This window comes from Pipistrellus kuhlii, unplaced genomic scaffold (genome assembly GCF_014108245.1).
Source record: "Pipistrellus kuhlii isolate mPipKuh1 unplaced genomic scaffold, mPipKuh1.p scaffold_m20_p_108, whole genome shotgun sequence".
Lineage (NCBI taxonomy): Eukaryota > Metazoa > Chordata > Mammalia > Chiroptera > Vespertilionidae > Pipistrellus > Pipistrellus kuhlii.
Genome location: NW_023425414.1, coordinates 453,044 through 470,527, shown reverse-complemented (window position 1 = coordinate 470,527; position 17,484 = coordinate 453,044). Strand labels below are relative to the sequence as shown.

General features: G+C 51.8%; 2 protein-coding genes and 1 long non-coding RNA gene across 4 annotated transcripts in view; 2 read left to right on the top strand and 1 right to left on the bottom strand.

Moving 5' to 3' along the window:
- The window catches only part of LOC118714919 (kallikrein-7), a 75,178-nt gene that overhangs the window by 49,038 nt on the left and 8,656 nt on the right, over positions 1-17,484 (bottom strand). The window lies entirely within an intron of this gene.
- LOC123652029 lies at positions 607-1,705 on the top strand. Of its 2 annotated transcripts, XR_006741053.1 has the most exons (3): positions 607-707; positions 859-919; positions 1,587-1,705. It is a non-coding gene; the product is annotated as an uncharacterized LOC123652029 (long non-coding RNA). The 2 variants fall into 2 exon arrangements; XR_006741052.1 differs by lacking the exon at positions 607-707 and having other exon boundaries at positions 729-919.
- Positions 2,129-6,214, top strand: LOC118714930 (kallikrein-7). The gene is made up of 4 exons (XM_036430407.2): positions 2,129-2,319; positions 2,926-3,173; positions 4,083-4,222; positions 6,013-6,214. The coding sequence occupies exons 1-4, from the start codon at positions 2,129-2,131 to the stop codon at positions 6,166-6,168; spliced, it is 735 nt and encodes a 244-aa protein (XP_036286300.2). The 3' UTR covers positions 6,169-6,214.

Here is a 17,484-nt window from a genome sequence, read left to right as displayed (position 1 = left end):
GAAGAACAACAATTGTTTCAGATATTCTATAGATGTACGGAATAAAAGGTTCCAATTAGATAATGTTCAGTACAGACCTTTTTGTTACACACACACATACATAGTATGTATAGAAACAAAAGTATATGGCCCTAACCGGTTTGGCTCAGTGGATAGAGCGTCGGCCTGTGGATTCAAGGGTCCCAGGTTCAATTCCAGTCAAGGGCATGCACCTTGGTTGCGGGCACATCCCCAGTAGGGGGCGTGGAGGAGGCAGCTGATGATGTTTCTCTCTCATCGGTGTTTCTAACTCTCTAGCCCTCTCCCTTCCTCTCTGTAAAAAATCAATAAAATATATTAAAAAATAGAAATAAAAGTATAATATGAGACACAGACTAAGTGAAAAACAGTACATATATAGTCAGTGGAGTTAGAAAAGCCTTCTCTTGAGATTCATACCCCAATATGAGGGTCAAAGACACATCCGGGATTCAGCCTGACAAGTTCCCACAAGTGGCTCACAGAGAGGGGCAGAGGGCAAGGACATTGGCCACAGAAGAGGACCCAGGGCACAGTCCATCCTGAGCCCTGCAGGGAGGTCCATGACTCCTGCTCTTGCCCCTCAGCGCCAGTACCTGGTCACGCCCTTCGTAGCTGCCACCAGGGATGATACAGCAGGAATCTGCTGGGGCCAAGCATCTGACCTGGCCTCAGGAATGAGGATGGAGGTAGAGTGCAGGCATATGGCCTGATCTGCCTCCGGGGTTCCAGATAAGAACAAATGCAGGTAAGATAACCCCAGAGCTGGGGTCACCTGAACTGCAGGACCATGAGAGTTGGAGTGGGGCTGGTGTGCTATAAGAGGGCCACTCTGCACAGGGCTGGACACAGCTGGATTCCAACCCAGGCTGAAGACCAGACCAGACCAGAGCCACTGCAGGTGAGAAAAATCCCATTTGGGGTTGGGCAGGTGTGTCTGGATGGACAGCCCACTCTTGCTCTTGAAGGCAGAGCAGTAGAGGCCCGATTTTTAGGTAGTGAGAGAAGGGGCTGCAGGGCTGGAGTTTTGGGTCATTTACCTAAAAGGAACTTGGGACATGGAATTATACATGGGGAAGAACAGAAAGGCTTTCGATTATAAATGGGAGGGACAGAAAGCCTGGCCCCTAGGTGCCTCTGCATGGAAGTGTGTCTCTGGCCTGGACTTCTGGATCTAAGGGGGAGGTGGATGCAGACTGGGGCTCCTGGGCCTGAGGGGGAAGGTGGGTGCAGACTGGGGCTCCTGGGCCTGAGGGGGGAGGTGGGTGCCGATGGGTCTCCTGGGTCTGAGGGAGAAGGTGGGTGCAGACTGGGGCTGCGGGGTCTGAGGGGGGAGGTGGGTGCAGACTGGGGGCTCCTGGGTCTGAGGGGGAAGGTGGGTGCAGACTGGGGCTGCGGGGTCTGAGGGGGGGAGGTGGGTGCCGATGGGGCTCCTGGGTCTGAGGGAGAAGGTGGGTGCAGACTGGGGGCTCCTGGGTCTGAGGGGGGAGGTTGGGGCTCCTGGTCTGAGCGAAGAGAAGGGACCCGGAGACCAGGAGTCCTGCTTCCGGAACTCTCTGTCTTTCCAGCCCCAGCAGAAGAGGCCCTTCCTCTGTGGCAGCCACAGAGGCTCAGACAGGACACATGGCAGGCCCCCTGCTCCAGCCCCTGCTGCTCCTCCTGCTGTCCTTAGCCCTGGGATCTGCTGCAGAAGCCGGTGAGGACCAGCCTGAAAGTCCTGACCTTGCCCCGGGGCCTCACAGTCTCCCACTTCCCTCTCCAGAGCCCCCTCTTCTCCAAGGAGCCCCCAAGTCAGGACCCTCCCCTGCAGCAGCCTCGTCCAATGGAGACTCCACCCCTGGGCTGTGGCCCCTTTCTTCCTGCTCCCTCCTGACTCCTGGGCTCTGGGTGCCCTCCAGGCTGCTTCCCGCCCTCCATGTCTCTCATCAGAAGCTGGAGTTGCCTCCAGACCAGCAGGTGCCCTGGGTTTCTGAGCAGGCTCCCCCCGTCTCTCTCAATCTCTGTCCGCAGCTGTCTCTGCCCTATGCTCCATGCCTGCCTCTGCCCTTCTCCCCCCTCTCTTTGTGTCTCTCTTCATCACTGTCTCTGGGAATTCATCTGTTCTGAACTGATGCCTGCTACCCATGATTCTCCGTGTCTCCCTCCAGCCCAGGACACTGGGGAAAGGATTATTAATGGAGTTGTATGTACAAGAGGCACCCACCCCTGGCAGGTGGCCCTGTATCACAACAACGTGTTCCAGTGTGCAGGCGTGCTGATCCACCGGCGGTGGGTGCTCACCGTTGCCCACTGCCGCAGGAGGTACAGAACGGGGGAGCCACAGGGAGGTCGGTCTCTATTTTTTCCCCTGTAACCATCTTCTGACACTGTGATCTCATCCCCCCCCTTTTTTTTAAATTTACTGATTGATTAAGGTATCACATATTTGTCCTCAACCCCCCATTCCAATCCCCCACCCTCTCCACTCATGCCCCCACATCCTTATTGTCCTTGACCACTGGTTAGGCTCATATGTGTGCACATACATTCTTTGGTAGATCTCTCCCTTTTATCCCCACCCTCCCTTTGAGGTCCAGCAGTCTGACCCATGGCTCCTTATCTCTGGGTCTGTTCTTGTTCATCAGTCTAGGTTGTTCAACATTCCCCCTAGATGAGTGAGATCATGTCCTACTGGAAATATTATAAGAATCGAAAATGAGACAAACAATAATCGTTATGCTGAAAGGCATACCAATCCGTCTGTAGTGAGTTTCCTTCTTGGCCAACAGTTCTTTTGAGACCCAATTGCCCCGCCCCCCCCCCCCCCCCCCTCTCTCTCGGCTTCTGTTCCCCTAACTCTGGGTCTGTGTTCCCCCATCTCAATCACAGCGTCTCCCACTCAACGTTGCCTTTTTCTTTCTCTCCAAGTGAGTTCATCGTGCAAATGGGCACTGATCTTCTGGTTAATCCAAATGCCCAGAAGATCAGGGCCACCGAGACCTATGTCCACCCCCGGTATGACGTAACAACGGATGTCCACAACATCATGCTCGTGAAGCTGAGCAGCCCCGCCAAGCTCTCGCCCACCGTGATGACCATCAACGTGCCCACAACCTGCAGACTGCCCAGGAAGAGCTGTACTGTCTCCGGCTGGGGCAGTATCACCATGGATGTCTGTAAGGCTGCCTCTGAGGCTCAGGAATAGCCCAGCCCACAGCTCCTTTCTCCCTAAGACACAGGATACAGGCAACAGCCGAAAGAGGTTTGGCTCAGCGGATAGAGCGTCTGCCTGCGGACTGAATGGTCCTGGGCTCGATTCCAGTCAAGGGCATGCACCTTGGTTGCGGGCACATCCCCAGTAGGGGGCGTGGAGGAGTCAGCTGATGATGTTTCTCTCTCATCGGTGTTTCTAACTCTCTATCCCTCTCTCTTTCTCTCTTTAAAAACACAAATATATATATAATTTTTTAAAAGGGTATAGGTAACAAACCCAAGATCCCAGACCCACATATTCCTCCTCCCTCAGCCAGACCCAGGAGCCCTGGCCTTTAGACACCCCTCCCCCAGTCCCATAAACCTCGGATCCCAGGCCTCCGTCCCCCAAGACCAAGGTTAGAGCCCCAGCCACGTCCCCATGCAGACCCAAATGCCCAGGCCCTTAGCCCCCTCCACCATCAGACTCACCATTATTGGCCTACAGCCAGCCAATCACAGGGAGGGGGGGGCGGGACTTCCAGGAAGTCAGAGCCCCATTTATTTATAGAGATCTTGGGAGAGGAAGCATTACCCCCCCCCCTCTCTCTCCTCTTCCCTCTTTAGACCCCCAATATCTTTGCTCACATGCAACGCCTCCTCCCTTAAACAGAGGAGTCCCTGGCCTCAGCACCCCCTCACCCTCAAACCCAGGAGTTCAGACACAAGTCCCCTCCTTGCTCAGGACCAGCAGTCCCACAGGACCCTTTCCAGGTCCGTCGTATTGAGTCACTCCAGCCCATCCTCTTCCAATAGCCAGGGCCCCCATTCCTTTACATCAGCGCCCGTGGGTCCACCGGGCCCAGGCCCTGACTTCCCGCTCACTTCCCCAGCTGTAGGACACCCAATCGCACTCATGTGCTCGAACGTCAACCTCGTCCCTTTCAAGGAATGCAGGAAGGACTACCCGACGGTGCTGAAGAAATACACCATCTGCGCGGCCCCCGTGGACCGAAAGTCTTTCGCCTGCAAAGTGAGTCCCCTCCTCCCCCACCTGCCTGCCCTGGGTCCTGCTTCCTCTTGGGCTTGTCTCCCCCCTCTATCCTGTGTCGGGGGGGGGGGGGGCTGACCCTGGGGCTGAGCCTTCCCTCACCCTTTACCAGGCCCACTTCCCTGGCTCTCTCTCCTCCGTCCTCTGCCCGGATCAGGGTGGGAGCCCACGGGGGCTGGCGTGGCCTTGGGGGTGGGCACAAAGCTGAAGGATAGAACCTGGGGGTGGGAAATGGGGCCGGGACGATGTGGGGAGGGCAGTGAGGTATGGGTCACAAGGACACGCTTTCAGGGCACACAGAAAGTTCCGTGATTATGTAAAACATAATCCACGGTGAGCCAAATATCAGAATGTTCAACAAAGAGCAACCAGAATGGAATTCGTTTCCCGTTTGCTTTTGGGCTTCTATGTGGTTCAGAACAGCCCGAGGATGAGCCAGTCTTTATCTAAAACTGGACTACCACCCTAGCCGGCTTGGCTCAGTGGGTCGAATGTAGGCTGAAGGGTCCTGGGTTGGATTCCAGTCAAGGGCACATGCCCAGGTTGCAGGCTCCACCCCCAGGAGGGCTCAGGCCAATGTCTTCTGAGAACCTGGCTACAAGGACCAGCTTTCAGGGCACACGGAAAGCTCCGTGACCTGATAGATCGTGTTCCCATGACATATGTAAAACATAGCCCACGGTGAGTCAAACATCAGGATTTTCAACAAAAAATAGGAACCAGACCGGCTGGGTTTCCTATTTGCTTTGGCGCCTCTGTGGCTCAGAGGAGCACCGTATTGGCCCAGTCTTTATCGAACACTGGAATTCCCGGTTCCACGTGGATTTTTTTTTTTCGTATTAAATTCTATTTGTAAAACATGCTTTAAAATGCAGTCGCTGACATGTGCCTGAGGCTCGTGCCCTGCTTCTATGTCTGTGTATCAGGTTCTAATTCTGAATTCTCCTGTCTCTCTCCCCACCCCCACTTCCTCATCTCTCCAACCTCCTCCCTGTCCCTCAGAATCAGCTAGCCTCACCTCCCCTCGCACCTCATTTCATTTCCTGGTTTCCTCTGTGTTCGTGTCCCCCCCACCCCCTCTCTCTCCTTCCCTCTTTAGACCCCCACTATCTTTGCTCCCATGTGCACTCTCAGCTTTCAGGGGCGGTAAAGCAGTGTGTGTTAGAAAGAGAGGTGATGGGACAGCGCTGTGTGTTCTTTAAAATGGGGGAGGGGGCGTTCCCCTTGACCTCCCGCTGAGGGCCTGATTCACAACTCTGCAAACTGGGCAGGGACACAGAGTCGCAAACTCGCGACAGCCCTGCACTTTCGTTCAACGCACTTGCTTTTCTTAAACTTCATCTTCTTGAACCTGGCGGTCGGTACCTTTATTTTGCACTAGAGCCTGTAAATTAGGGCACTGGTCCCAGCCCCAGTTTCCAGGACTACCCTGTCCCCATCCCTGGGTAAGGAAACACATGGGATTTCCTGAAGGTAATGCTTCCTCTCCCAGGGGCTTGACAAATAAATGGGGCTCTGACACCCTGGAAGCCCCGCCCCCTCCCTGTGATTGGCCGGGACTCAAGCCCATGTCTTCAGAAAACCTGGTTGGTCCTCTCCAAGATAGCATCCATTCCTGCTCTGCCATTGGTCCGCAGAGACCAGGCGTCTCTTCCCATTGGCCAGGGTGGAAGGCTGTGTTCTGGCAGGATCAAGGCTTGATAAACATGAGTCTGTGGGACCTCCTTGCTGGTTATTTTGAAATCAAAGCTAATCTGCTCTCTCCCCTGCAGGGGGACGCGGGGAGCCCGCTGATCTGCCAAGGAACCCTGCAAGGCCTGGTGTCCTCCGATTATTTCCCGTGTCGCCCACCCTTCGACCCCATCATCTACATCCACGTGTGCAAGTACAGCAAGTGGATATTTGAAACCATGATAAACAGTTGCTAATCTCTCTGTCCCTATGCCCCGAACAGGAAATTCATAGAAATAAAGACGCCCATGACTTGCAGCCATATTTGACTTCATCATTTCTCAAAGTTACATTTAAAAAAATGTCAACGATATCCTAATCAAATAATAAAATTATCAATATCTATGCACTAATCAGAAAAACGTTAGTGCTGGTGAGGATGCAGGGAGACCTGCAGTGTTCTCCAGTAGAACTGTAAACTGCTACCATTTTTAGGACAGAAGGTGAATCCAGAGTCTCATTTATCACTTTTTGAAAGATGAGACAGAGGCTGGAGACCAGGAGACCAGGAGACCAGGACACAGGCTTTATTGGCGGAGAAGTCCCCTGCCGGGCTGCCTTCCAAGGAGAGAGAGCACATGTGCCGGGGTGAACATGCCTTTTGAGGGGAGGAAAGGGAAGGGATGGGGCTTAGGGCACTCAGCACACGCTGATTGGTAGTTTCATGTAAGGCACATAGTTAGGGACCTATGAATCAGGGACTTAGGGTATTTGGCAGGTGCTGATTGGTGGTTCAATGTACAGTCCATAGAAAGTGCCTGGTTAGGTGCTTAGGAAAGTCCGGCTGCAGGTGGAATTTACATCACACTCCGTCCACCAGTTGGGGGAAGGGAGGACCTATCACGTTGGACCTGGTAATTCTGGTAAATCCGAAATGTGGGCAAGGTTTGAATGCATCAAAACACTATTGGTCATAGCAAAGCCGTGGGAACATGTCCCAAATTATTCAATGGTTTATGTCAGCAACAAGCAGATGTGGGTCAGGAGACACATGCAGCTGCTCGGGGTAATAATTATGCAGAACTGTTGGTGTCACACAATAAGGTGCATGCTCTCTGATGTTCAATGAAAACAGGGGAGATACAATACACACACACACACACACACACACACACACACATAAAGGCAATGAGCCTCACCTTGTCAAAGGAAATATTCACAGAACAATTATCTCACGGAACAAGGACCAGACTGTCTGTGGATGGAGTCGTGGGTGCCTTCTTCTTCGTGTTTCCTGTTCTGTGCCTATGCCCTTCTATTGTACAATCTGAAAAATACGGGGGGGGGGGGACCTCTGAGGAGACAAGGCTGGGGAGAAGAGACCTTCGCAGAGGGAGGTGGGAAGGGGACAATGTAACTGACTGTGAACCCTAACTCTGCCTCCTGGCCCCTGTGATACAGTGACGTGTTTCTGTCCATTTCCTAGCCCTCAGTTTTTCCCCACTCATGAGAGAGAGAGAGAGAGAGAGAGAGAGAGAGAGAGAGAGAGAGAGAGAGAGAGAGAAATGCCTACATCACCAGTGTGCAAAAGGATGTGAAAGTGGTTCTCAGCACAGGTGTCAAACTAGGAGGGGTGGGAGCAGGTTTTCAGAAAGGCCAGAGTTGCCCTCACCGGTGTGGCTCAGTGGATAGAGCATCGGCCTGCGGACTGAAGGGTCCCAGGTTCAATTCCGGTCAAGGGCACGTACAATGGTTGCGGGCACATCTCCAGGAAAAGATGTGCAGGTGGCAGCTGATTGATGTTTCTCTCTCATTGATGTTTCTAGCTCTCTATCCCTCTCTCTTCCTCTCTATGGAACAATCAATAAAATACATTAAAAAAAAAAAAAAAGGCCAGAGTTGGCATGCTGATAGGACACAGGAGTCCACCCAGGCCCTGACACAAGTGAGCACCCGCATCTGGAGTAAGAGAGAGAACAAGGGGGGGTGTGTGTGAAAACTGGGGTAGGTGGGTTCTACCAGAATTGGAGGGAGGGGCCTCTGGAAGAGGGAAGAGAGGGAGGAGTGGGGATTCCCCCGTGCCTCCGAGCCTGTCAAGGTCTCCAGATGCCTGGCCTCCTGGGCTCCCTGAGCAACCGCACTGCAGACCCTGCTGACTGATGGGTGGTCTCCCCAAAGACTTACCCCTTCCACATAGAAATATCAGCATCCATGGACTGCCCTGTCCCCCATCCCTGAGTGAGGAAATCCTTTACCAGGTTATTCGGGTAAAAGATAACCATCAGGAGGGATGGGGTGCTCTCCTTTCAGTACCAGAGTATTTGTTCCTGCAGCCCCGGAGAGAAGATCATCTGACATTTAAAGTTGTTCTTGCCCTCACCCAGTGGTCGGCAAACTCATGAGTCGACAGAGCCAAATACTAATAGTACAATGATTGAAATTTCTGTGGAGAGCCACATTTTTTAAACTGAAACTTCTTCTAATGCCACTTCTTCAACATAGACTCGCCCAGGCCGTGGTGTTTCGTGGAAGAGCCGCACTCAAGGGGCCAAAGAGATGCACGTGGCTCACAAATGGCAGGTTGCCAACCACGGCACTAACTGGTTTGGCTCTCCACATTCCTGTCCTCGTTTGAGTCTCCTTTAACCCCCAACTAAGCACCCACATATTGAAGAAATTCTGAAGACACCAGTAATCTGCAGAGAGGAAACCAAGAGCCCTCCTCTCACAAAGTCTAGGAGTCCAGGCTCCCTAATACCTCCTCCCTCAGACCCAGGAGTCCATGCCCCCAGCCCCTCCTCCCTCAGACACAGGAGTCCAGGCCCCCAGCCCCTCCACCCTCAGACACAGAAGTCCAGGCCCCCAGCCCCTCCTCCCTCAGACCCAGGAGTCCAGGCCCCCAGCCCCTCCTCCCTCAGACCCAGGAGTCCAGGCCCCCAGCCCCTCCTCCCTCAGACCCAGGAGTCTAAGTCCCCAGCCCCCTCTTTCAGACCTGGGTGGTTTGGTACCCAGGCCACTTTTTTTTCCTTCTATTTCTCAGACCCAGTAGTTCAAAACCCAAGATCACTCATATCTCAGACCCAGGCCAGGGTCCTGGAACCCAATAACCTTCTCTCCCAAACCCCACATTCTGAACTTTCATCCTCTTTTTCTCAGGCACAAAACTGTGGACACTCCAGTCCCTTTCTAATGCAAACCCAAGAGTGAAAGCCCACAGGCCTCTCCTCACTCAACCCAGGACACTGGTCCCCAGTCACTCCGCTCTTGGACAAGAACTTCTGGCCCCGATCCCACACATCCCTCAGACCCAAGAGTTCAAGCCTCCAGGCCCCTCTTACCTCAGACATGAGAGTCCAGGCCCCTGGACTCATCTGTTCTCTTCATTAGTAACAGTGTAGAAAATATCTGGGTTCGGGGGCACCCCGGTGTCTCACCAGCATGGCCAAGGGTGAACCCGAGTTGAGGAGGTGAAGGATTGAGAAAAGCTAGGTCTCGGTGGGATGTTCTCCCCTCTGATGGATTGCTTCAGGACGGAGAGCTAGCGACAGAGACAGAGACACAGACTACAAGCCATGTCTTTATTTTATAGCCAGATGCCACGAGTCAAAGGAAGGGCGTGGCCAAGATGTTTACAACATTTTCATGGCTTTTGATTATACTCAATTACATGCACCTGATCAAGCTTTGTTCACTTGCAGCCTATTTCACTCAAGCACGTGGGGCCACGTGTTCGGACCATAGCTTCTAGCTTACAACTCCAGCTGCTGGCTGTCACTGTGCTGGGAGGCCTCTGCCCTCCAAGCTGGGACTTGCACGTGGCCAGGAGAGGACTGTGCCCTCTTATCAGTCTAAACGCTGTAGCCGCTCTCCACACACCTGCCCTCCCGACCCTCCATCCACATCCACTCTCTCCAGCATGCCACCCCAAATCTATATTCAATCGCAAAGATATATAAGTATATATAAAACAAAATAACACAACATGGCAGTTGCACTAACTCTGGCCAGAGATGCCTGGCCACACCTCTCTGCTCCTTTGCAGGAGTGTGCAGGTGGAATTCTCTGCAAGGAGATAGTCCTCTGGTTGAAATTTAAAAAAATAAGGTGGGGAACTACCTAGGATTGGATACAACGTGCAACGGAGACATGCGTGTTTCTCTTACAGGCGATGCAGGATGGGTGACGTCTCATATAAATCGTTTGCCAGGTTATTCGGGTAAAAGGTAAAATCAGGAGGGATGGGGTCCTCTCCCCTCAGTACCAGGGTATTTGACGCTCCGGAGAGATGGTCATCTGACATTTAAAGTTGTACTTGCCCTAACCACTTTGGCTCAGTGGATAGAGCGTCGGCCTGCAGACTAAAGGGTCACAGGTTTGATTCAGGTTAAGGGCAGGCACATTCTCAGTGGGGGTTGTGCAGGAGGCAGCTGATGGATGTTTCTCTCTCATTGATGTTTCTAGCTCTCTCCCTTCCTCTCTGTAAAAAATTAATAAAATATATTAAAGTTGTTCTTATTCCAGATGCACAAAACCAATGAGCAGGTCTCACTGGAGGTAAGATTTACTGACTGATCATATAGGCATTCCTCTTCTCCTTTCCCCCTCCTCCTTCTCCTCCTCCTCCTCCTCCTTCCCTTCTTCTTCTTCTTCTTCTTCTTCTTCTTCTTCTTCTTCTTCTTCTTCTTCTTCTTCTCTCTCTCTCTCTCTCTCTCTCTCTCTCTCTCTCTCTCTCTCTCTCTCTCTCTCGATGGATAATACCAAGGGCTGGGAAATATGTTTTCCTTTTTCACCTCCCTCTGTGAAGGTCTTGCCCCACCCTTGACTCCTCAGAGGTCCCCACCCATATTTTTCAGGATGTAGAGGTGCATGGGCACAGGAAGGGAAAGGAAAGGAAGGAGGCACCCCCGACTCTGTTCAAGGCAGTTGGGTGCATGCTCTTCCTTCTGTGAATATTTCATTGGACACGGTGAGGATCCCACACATATACTGTTTTTGTTTCTCCCCCCTCCCCCATTTAACATCAGAGAGCATACACATTCTGATACCACACCAACAGTTCTGCATAATTATTATCCTGAACAGCTTCAGGTGTTTCCTGACCCACATCCGTTCGTTGCTGACATAAACTACTGAATAATTTGGGACATGTTCAGAGTTTCCACTGCTTTGCTATGACCAATAGTGTTGTGATGCATTCAAACCTTGCCCACAGTTCGGATTTACCAGAATTACTAGGTCAAACGTGATGAATGAGACTCTGGATTCACCTTGCCTCGCCTCCTGTCATAAAAATGGTAGCAGTTTACAGTTCTACTGGAGAACACTGTGGGTCTCCCTGCATCTTTACCAACACCTATTATTTATTTATTTATTTATTTATTTATTTATTTATATGTGTGTGTGTGTGTGTGTGTGTGTGTGTGTGTTTTATGTTTAGCTCATAGGTGTTTTGGAAATTTTAATTTTTTTACTAGAATGTTGTTGATGTTTTCATTTGACTTTGAAAGAAATGATAAAGTCAAGTGTGGCTGCAAGTCATGGATGTCTTTATTTCTGGGAAGTTCCTGTTCAGGGCATAGGGATGGCGGATGGAAGCGTGGAGAGATTAGGAATTGGTTTTCATGGTTCTAATTATCCATTTGCGGTACATGCATAGGCGGGTGTATATCACTGGCTCAAAGGGTGGTTTACAAGGGTAGTATCCGCTGGACACCAGGCCTTGCAGGGAACCTTCGCACATCAGTGGGCTCCCCAAGTCAGCCTGGAGGGGAGAGAGCAGATTATATTTTATGTCAAAATAACCAGCAAGGAGGTCCCATGGACCCCATGCTTATCAAGCCTTGATCCTGCCAGAAGACAGCCTTCCACCCTGGCCAATGGGAAGAGACGCATGGTCTCTGCAGACCAATGGCAGAGCAGGAATGAATACTATCCAGGAGAGGACCACCCAGTTTCTCGGAAGACATTGGCTTGAGCCCTCCTGGGGATGGAGCCTGCAACCTGGGCATGTGCCCTTGACTGGAATCCAACCCAGGACCCTTCAGCCTACGTTCCATCCACTGAGCCAAACCGGCTAGGGCGGTATTCCAGTTTTAGATAAAGACTGGCTCATTCCCATGCTGTTCTGAACCACAAAGAAGCCCGAAGCAAATGGGAAATCCAGTCCATTCTGGTTGCTCTTTGTTGAACATTTTGATGTTTTGCTTATCATAGATTATGTTTTACATATGTCACCAAGCTTTCCGTGTGCCCTGAAAGCTTGTGCTTTTAGACCAGTGTTTCCCAAACTTCTCTCATGATGAGAATCACCTGGTGGAGTTGTTAAACTACAGATTCCTGAATCCCAACTAAGAAGTGCTAAACTAAATTGCTTAGAGCACTAGTTAAGTATACAATTTTACCTATATGTTCCCAAAAATTCTAGTTTAGCACTTCTTAGTTGGGATTCAGGAATCTGTGTTTTAACAACTCCACCAGGTGATTCTCATCATGAGAGAAGTTTGGGAAACACTGTTTTAGACCATGCCTCATTTCTCTCCCCAGTCATCCCAGCCTCATTTCCCACCCTCAGATTCTATCCTTCAGCTCTGTGCCCTCCCCCAAGGCCACGCAGGCCCCCGTGGGCTCCCACCCTGACCCCAGCAGAGAACTGAGGAGAGAGAGCCAGGGAAGTGGGCCTGGTAAGGGGTGAGGGAAGACTCAGTACCAGGGTCAGGCCCTGGGGCACTGGATGGACGGGGAGAGACAGGCGTGGGCTGAGAAGAAGCAAGAACCAGGGCAGGCGGAGGAGGAGGGGACTCACTTCGCAGGAGGTGGTGTGCCCATCGGGGTCAGTAGCACAGATCATGTACTTTTTCAACACGGTGGGGAAGAACACCTTGCATTGGTTGTAGGAGATGATGCTGACATTGGCGCACATGAGCTGTAATGGTTGGGTTGCTCCTAGAGAAGTTACGGAGTGGGGGGCAGGAGTCAGAGGCTTGGTCCCGTGCACCTGTGGGTGCTGATGTAAAAAAAATGGGGACCCTGGACATGGAAGGAGGAAGAACCGGATGACCCAATACAAGGGTTATGAAAAGGGCCCTATTTCTTGGACTCTCGGGTCGTTGGAAGGAAAGGACTTGTGTCTGAACTCCTGGGTTTGAACGTACTGTGCAGAGTGGCCCCCTTATAGCACACCTGCCCCTCTCCAACTCAGGGGCCTGGAGTTCAGGCGAACCCAGCTCTGGGGTTACCTTACCTGCATTTGCTTTTATCTGGAACCCTGGAGGCAGCTCATATGCCTGCACTCTACCTCCACCCTCATTCCTGAGGCCAGGTCAGCAGGTTGGCCCCAGCAGGTTCTAGTGGCAGCTCTACTGATGGAAGGAAGAGGAGCTGGCATGGAGGGACACCTCCTGGGCAGAGGGGGCTGGGGACCAGGTCTCCTTTGTCTGACAGAGAAGGCATCTGAAGGCCAAGACTCCTGGCTCTGTGGAATGGAGGCCTGGGATCCAAGGATTATGGGAACTGGGGGCGGTATGTCTAAAGGTCAGGCTTCCTGGGTCTGACCCTGCAGGGCCTGGTGGTCTGGCTTCCTGGGTGTGAGATCACAGGTGAAGGGGCTCTGGAACCTCAGGTCTGTCCCCTGTATCTGTGGCCCGAGGAAGAAGGGGGCTGGGACCTTGGTGACTGGGGTCCCAGAGGCAGCCTCACCTACATCCATGGAGGTGACGCCCCAGCCAGAGACAGTACAGCTCGCCCCAGGGAATTTGCAGCTGGATGGTATATTGATTGTCCTCACATTGGGCGAGAGCTTGGCCGGGCTGCTCAGCTTCACGAGCATGAGGTCATGATCATAGGTGCGATTGTCATACTGGGGGTGGACGAAGGACTCTGTGGCCCAGATCTGCTGGACTGTTCCAATATTCAGATGGTCACTGCCCATTTGCACAAGGTAGTCACTTGAGGAATAAAAGCAACATTGAGTGGGAGACACTGTGATTGAGATGGGGGGACATAGACCCAGAGTTAGGGGGAGAAAAGCCAAGATAGAGAGAGGGAGAGAGAAAAAGAGAGAGAGGAGGGGGAGGGGAGAGAGAGAAGAAAGAGAGAAGAAGAGGGGAGCGGAGGGAAGGGGAGATGTGGGGAGGGGAGGGAAGAAGAGAGACAGAGAAAGGCAGAGAGAAGGACCTCCCTGTGGCTCCCTCGGCCTGTACCTCTTGCAGCAGTGGGCAACAGTGAGCACCCACCGCTTGTTGATCAGCACGCCTGCACACAAGAATGTGTTGTTGTAATACAGGGCCACCTGCCAGGGATGCTTGCCTCTTGGACATGCAACTCCTTTAATAATCCTTTCCCCAGTGTCCTGGGCTGGATGGAGACATGGGGGAAAGCATGGGCAGCAGGCATCAGTCTAAAGTAGATGAATTCCCAGAGACAGTGATGGAGAAAGAAAGACAGAGTGTCATGGGGAAGGGCAGAGGCAGGCATGGAGCACAGGGTAGAGACGGCTCCAGACAGAGATGGAAAGAGATGGGGGGAGCCAGCACAGAAACCCAGGGCAGCAGCTGGTCTGGAGGCAACCCCAGCTTCTGATGAGAGAGACACGGAGGGCGGGGAGCAGCCTGGAGGGAACCCAGAGCCCAGGAGTCAGGAGGGAGCAGGAAGAAAGGGGCCACAGCCCAGGGGTTGAGTCTCCATGGAATGAGGCTGCTGCAGGGGAGGGTCCTGACTCAGTGGCTCCTTGGAAAGAGAGGACCCTGGAGAGGGGAGGTGGGGAACTGTGAGGCCTGGGTGCAAGGTTGGGACTCCCAGGCTGGTCCTCACCTGTTTGTTCAGGAGAACCCAGGGCTAAGGACAGCAGTAGGAGCAACAGGAGCTGGAGCAGGGGACCTGCCATGTGTCCTGTCTGAGCCTCTGTAGCTGCCACAGAGAAAGGCGTCTTCTGCTGGGGGTGGAAAGACAGAGAGTTCCGGAAGCAGGATTCCTGGTCTCCAGGTCCCTTCTCTTCACTCAGACCCAGTAGTCCCCAGTCTGCACCCACCTCCTCCCTCAGACCGAGGAGTCCCTGTCTGCACCCCCTCCTCCTTCAGACCCAGAAGTCCAGGCCAGAGACACCCTACGATGCAGAGGCACCTAGAGGTCGAGCTTTCTGTCCCTCCCCATTTATAATCAAAAGTCTTTCTATTCTTCCCCATTCATAATTCCATGTCCCAAGTTCCTTTTAGGTAAAAGACCCAAAATTAAAGCCCTGCAGCCCCTCCTCTCACAACCCGAAAATCAGATCTCTACTGCTCTGCCTTCAAGAGCAAGAGTGAGCTGTCCATGCAGACACACCTGCCCCATCCTAAATGGGATTTCCTCTCACCTGCAATGGGTCTGGTCTGGTCCTCCGCCTGGGTTGTAATTCGCTGTGTCCAGCCCTGTGAAGAGTGGCCCTCTTATAGCACACCTGCCCCATTCCAACTATGAGGATCCTGGAGTTCAGGCGAACCCAGCTCTTGGGTTACATTGCCTGCATTTGCCCTTATCTGGAACCCGGGAGGCATCTCAGGCCATATGCCCACACTCTACTGCCAACTCATTCCTGAGGCCAGGTCAGCGGGTTGGCCCCAGCACGTTCCAGCTCCACCATCCTTGGTGGCAGCTACGAACGGCGTGACCAGGTACTGGCGCTGAGGGGCAGGACCAGGAGCCAAGGACCTCCCTGCAGGGCTCAGGATGGGCTGTGCCCTGGGTCCTCCCCTGTGGCCAATTTTCTTGCCCTCTGCCCCTCTCAGGGGTGGCCTGGAACTTACACAAGAACTCTGAGCCGCTTGTGGGAACTTGTCAGGCTGAATCCTGGACATGTCTTTGAGCCTGAACCCAACCCTACTATTGGGGTATGAATCTCAAGAGAAGGCTTTCCTAACTCCACCTTCTAAATATGTACTGTTTTTCACTTATTATACTTTGATTTCTATACATAGTATGTATGTCTAACTAAAATATCTGAACAGTATCTAATGAGACATCTTATTTTCTCTATAGAACGTCTTGAACAGCCCTAGTTGGTTTGATTCAGTGGATAGAGCATTGGCCTGCAGACCAAAGGGTCCTGAGTTTGAAACAAGGAGCATGTACCTTGGTTGCAGGCTCCTCCCAGGCTCTGCCCTCATCAGCTCCTGCAATAGGCAACCAATCGATGTTTCACTCTCACATCCTTGTTTCTCTCTGTCTTTCCCTCTCTCTTTCACTCTCTCTAAAAATCCATGGAAAATCATCCTCAGATGAGAATTAACCAAAAGACAAAAAAAAAATATTTTTTTTTATTTTAAAAATAAATTTTAAAAGACTTGGACAATTGTTTCTCTTAGAATGCTTACTCCTCTTTTATTCTGTTGTATAATGTTGTATATCATAGCTTTATTCTGACTTAAGTGACTCTTCCACATTGAAGCACTTTTGAATCGCTTTCATTATAATGAGGGTGGCATGAATTTCTTGGATTTTAATCCACAAAACTGTGGACCCTCCAGTCCCTTCCTAATGCAAACTCAAGAGTTAAAGCCCACAGGCCTCTCCTCACTCAACCCAGGACACTGGTCCCCAAGCCACTCACCGCTCTTAGACAAGAAGTTCTGGCCCTGATCCCACACATCCCTCAGACCCAAGAGTTCAAGCCTCCAGACCCCTCTTCCCTCAGACACAAGAGTCCAGTCCCCTGGACTCATCTGTTCTCTTCATTAGTAACAAGGTAGAAAAACATCTGGCTTTTGGGACACCCCGGTGCCTCGCCAGCATGGCCAAGGGTGATCCTGAGTGGAAGCAGTGAAGGATTGAGAAAAGACAAACAAGAGAATGAAAGCTGGGTCACGGTAGGATGTTGTCCTCTCTGATGGAGAGTTAGCGACAACAATACAAACTACAAGACCTGTGTTTATTTTACAGCCAGATGCCATGAGGCAAAGGAAGGGTGTGTTCAAGATGTTTACAACATTCTCCTGGGTTTCGATCCTACCTTGATCAAGCACCTGATCAAGCTTTGTTCACTTGCAGCCTATCTCACTCAAGCACGTGGGGCCACGTGTTTGGACCATAGTTTCTAGCTTACAACTCCAGCTGCTGGCTGTCACTGTGCAGGGAGGGCTCTGCCCTCCAAGCTGGGACTTGCGCGTGGCCAGGAGAGGACTGTGCCCTCTCATCAGTCCGAGGCTTGGACCTGTCCAAACACTGTAGCCGCTCTCCACACACCTGCCCTCCTGAACCTCCATCCACATCCCCTCTCTCCAGCGTGCCACCCCCAATCAATATTCAATCCCAAAAATTAAAAAAAAAAAATAACCCAATATGGCAGCTGCACTAACTGTGTCTGGAGATGCCTGGCCATGCCTCTCTGCTCCTTTGCAGGAGTGGCAGGTGGAATTTTAATTTTGTATTAGAATGTTGTTGACCTTTTTCATATGCCTTTCAAAATAAATGACAAAGTCAAGTGTGGCTGCAAGTCATGGATGTCTTTATTTCTGGGAACTTCCTGCTCAGGGCATAGGGATGGCAGATGGAAGCATGGAGAGATTAGGAATTGGTTTTCATGGTATTATATATCCATTTGT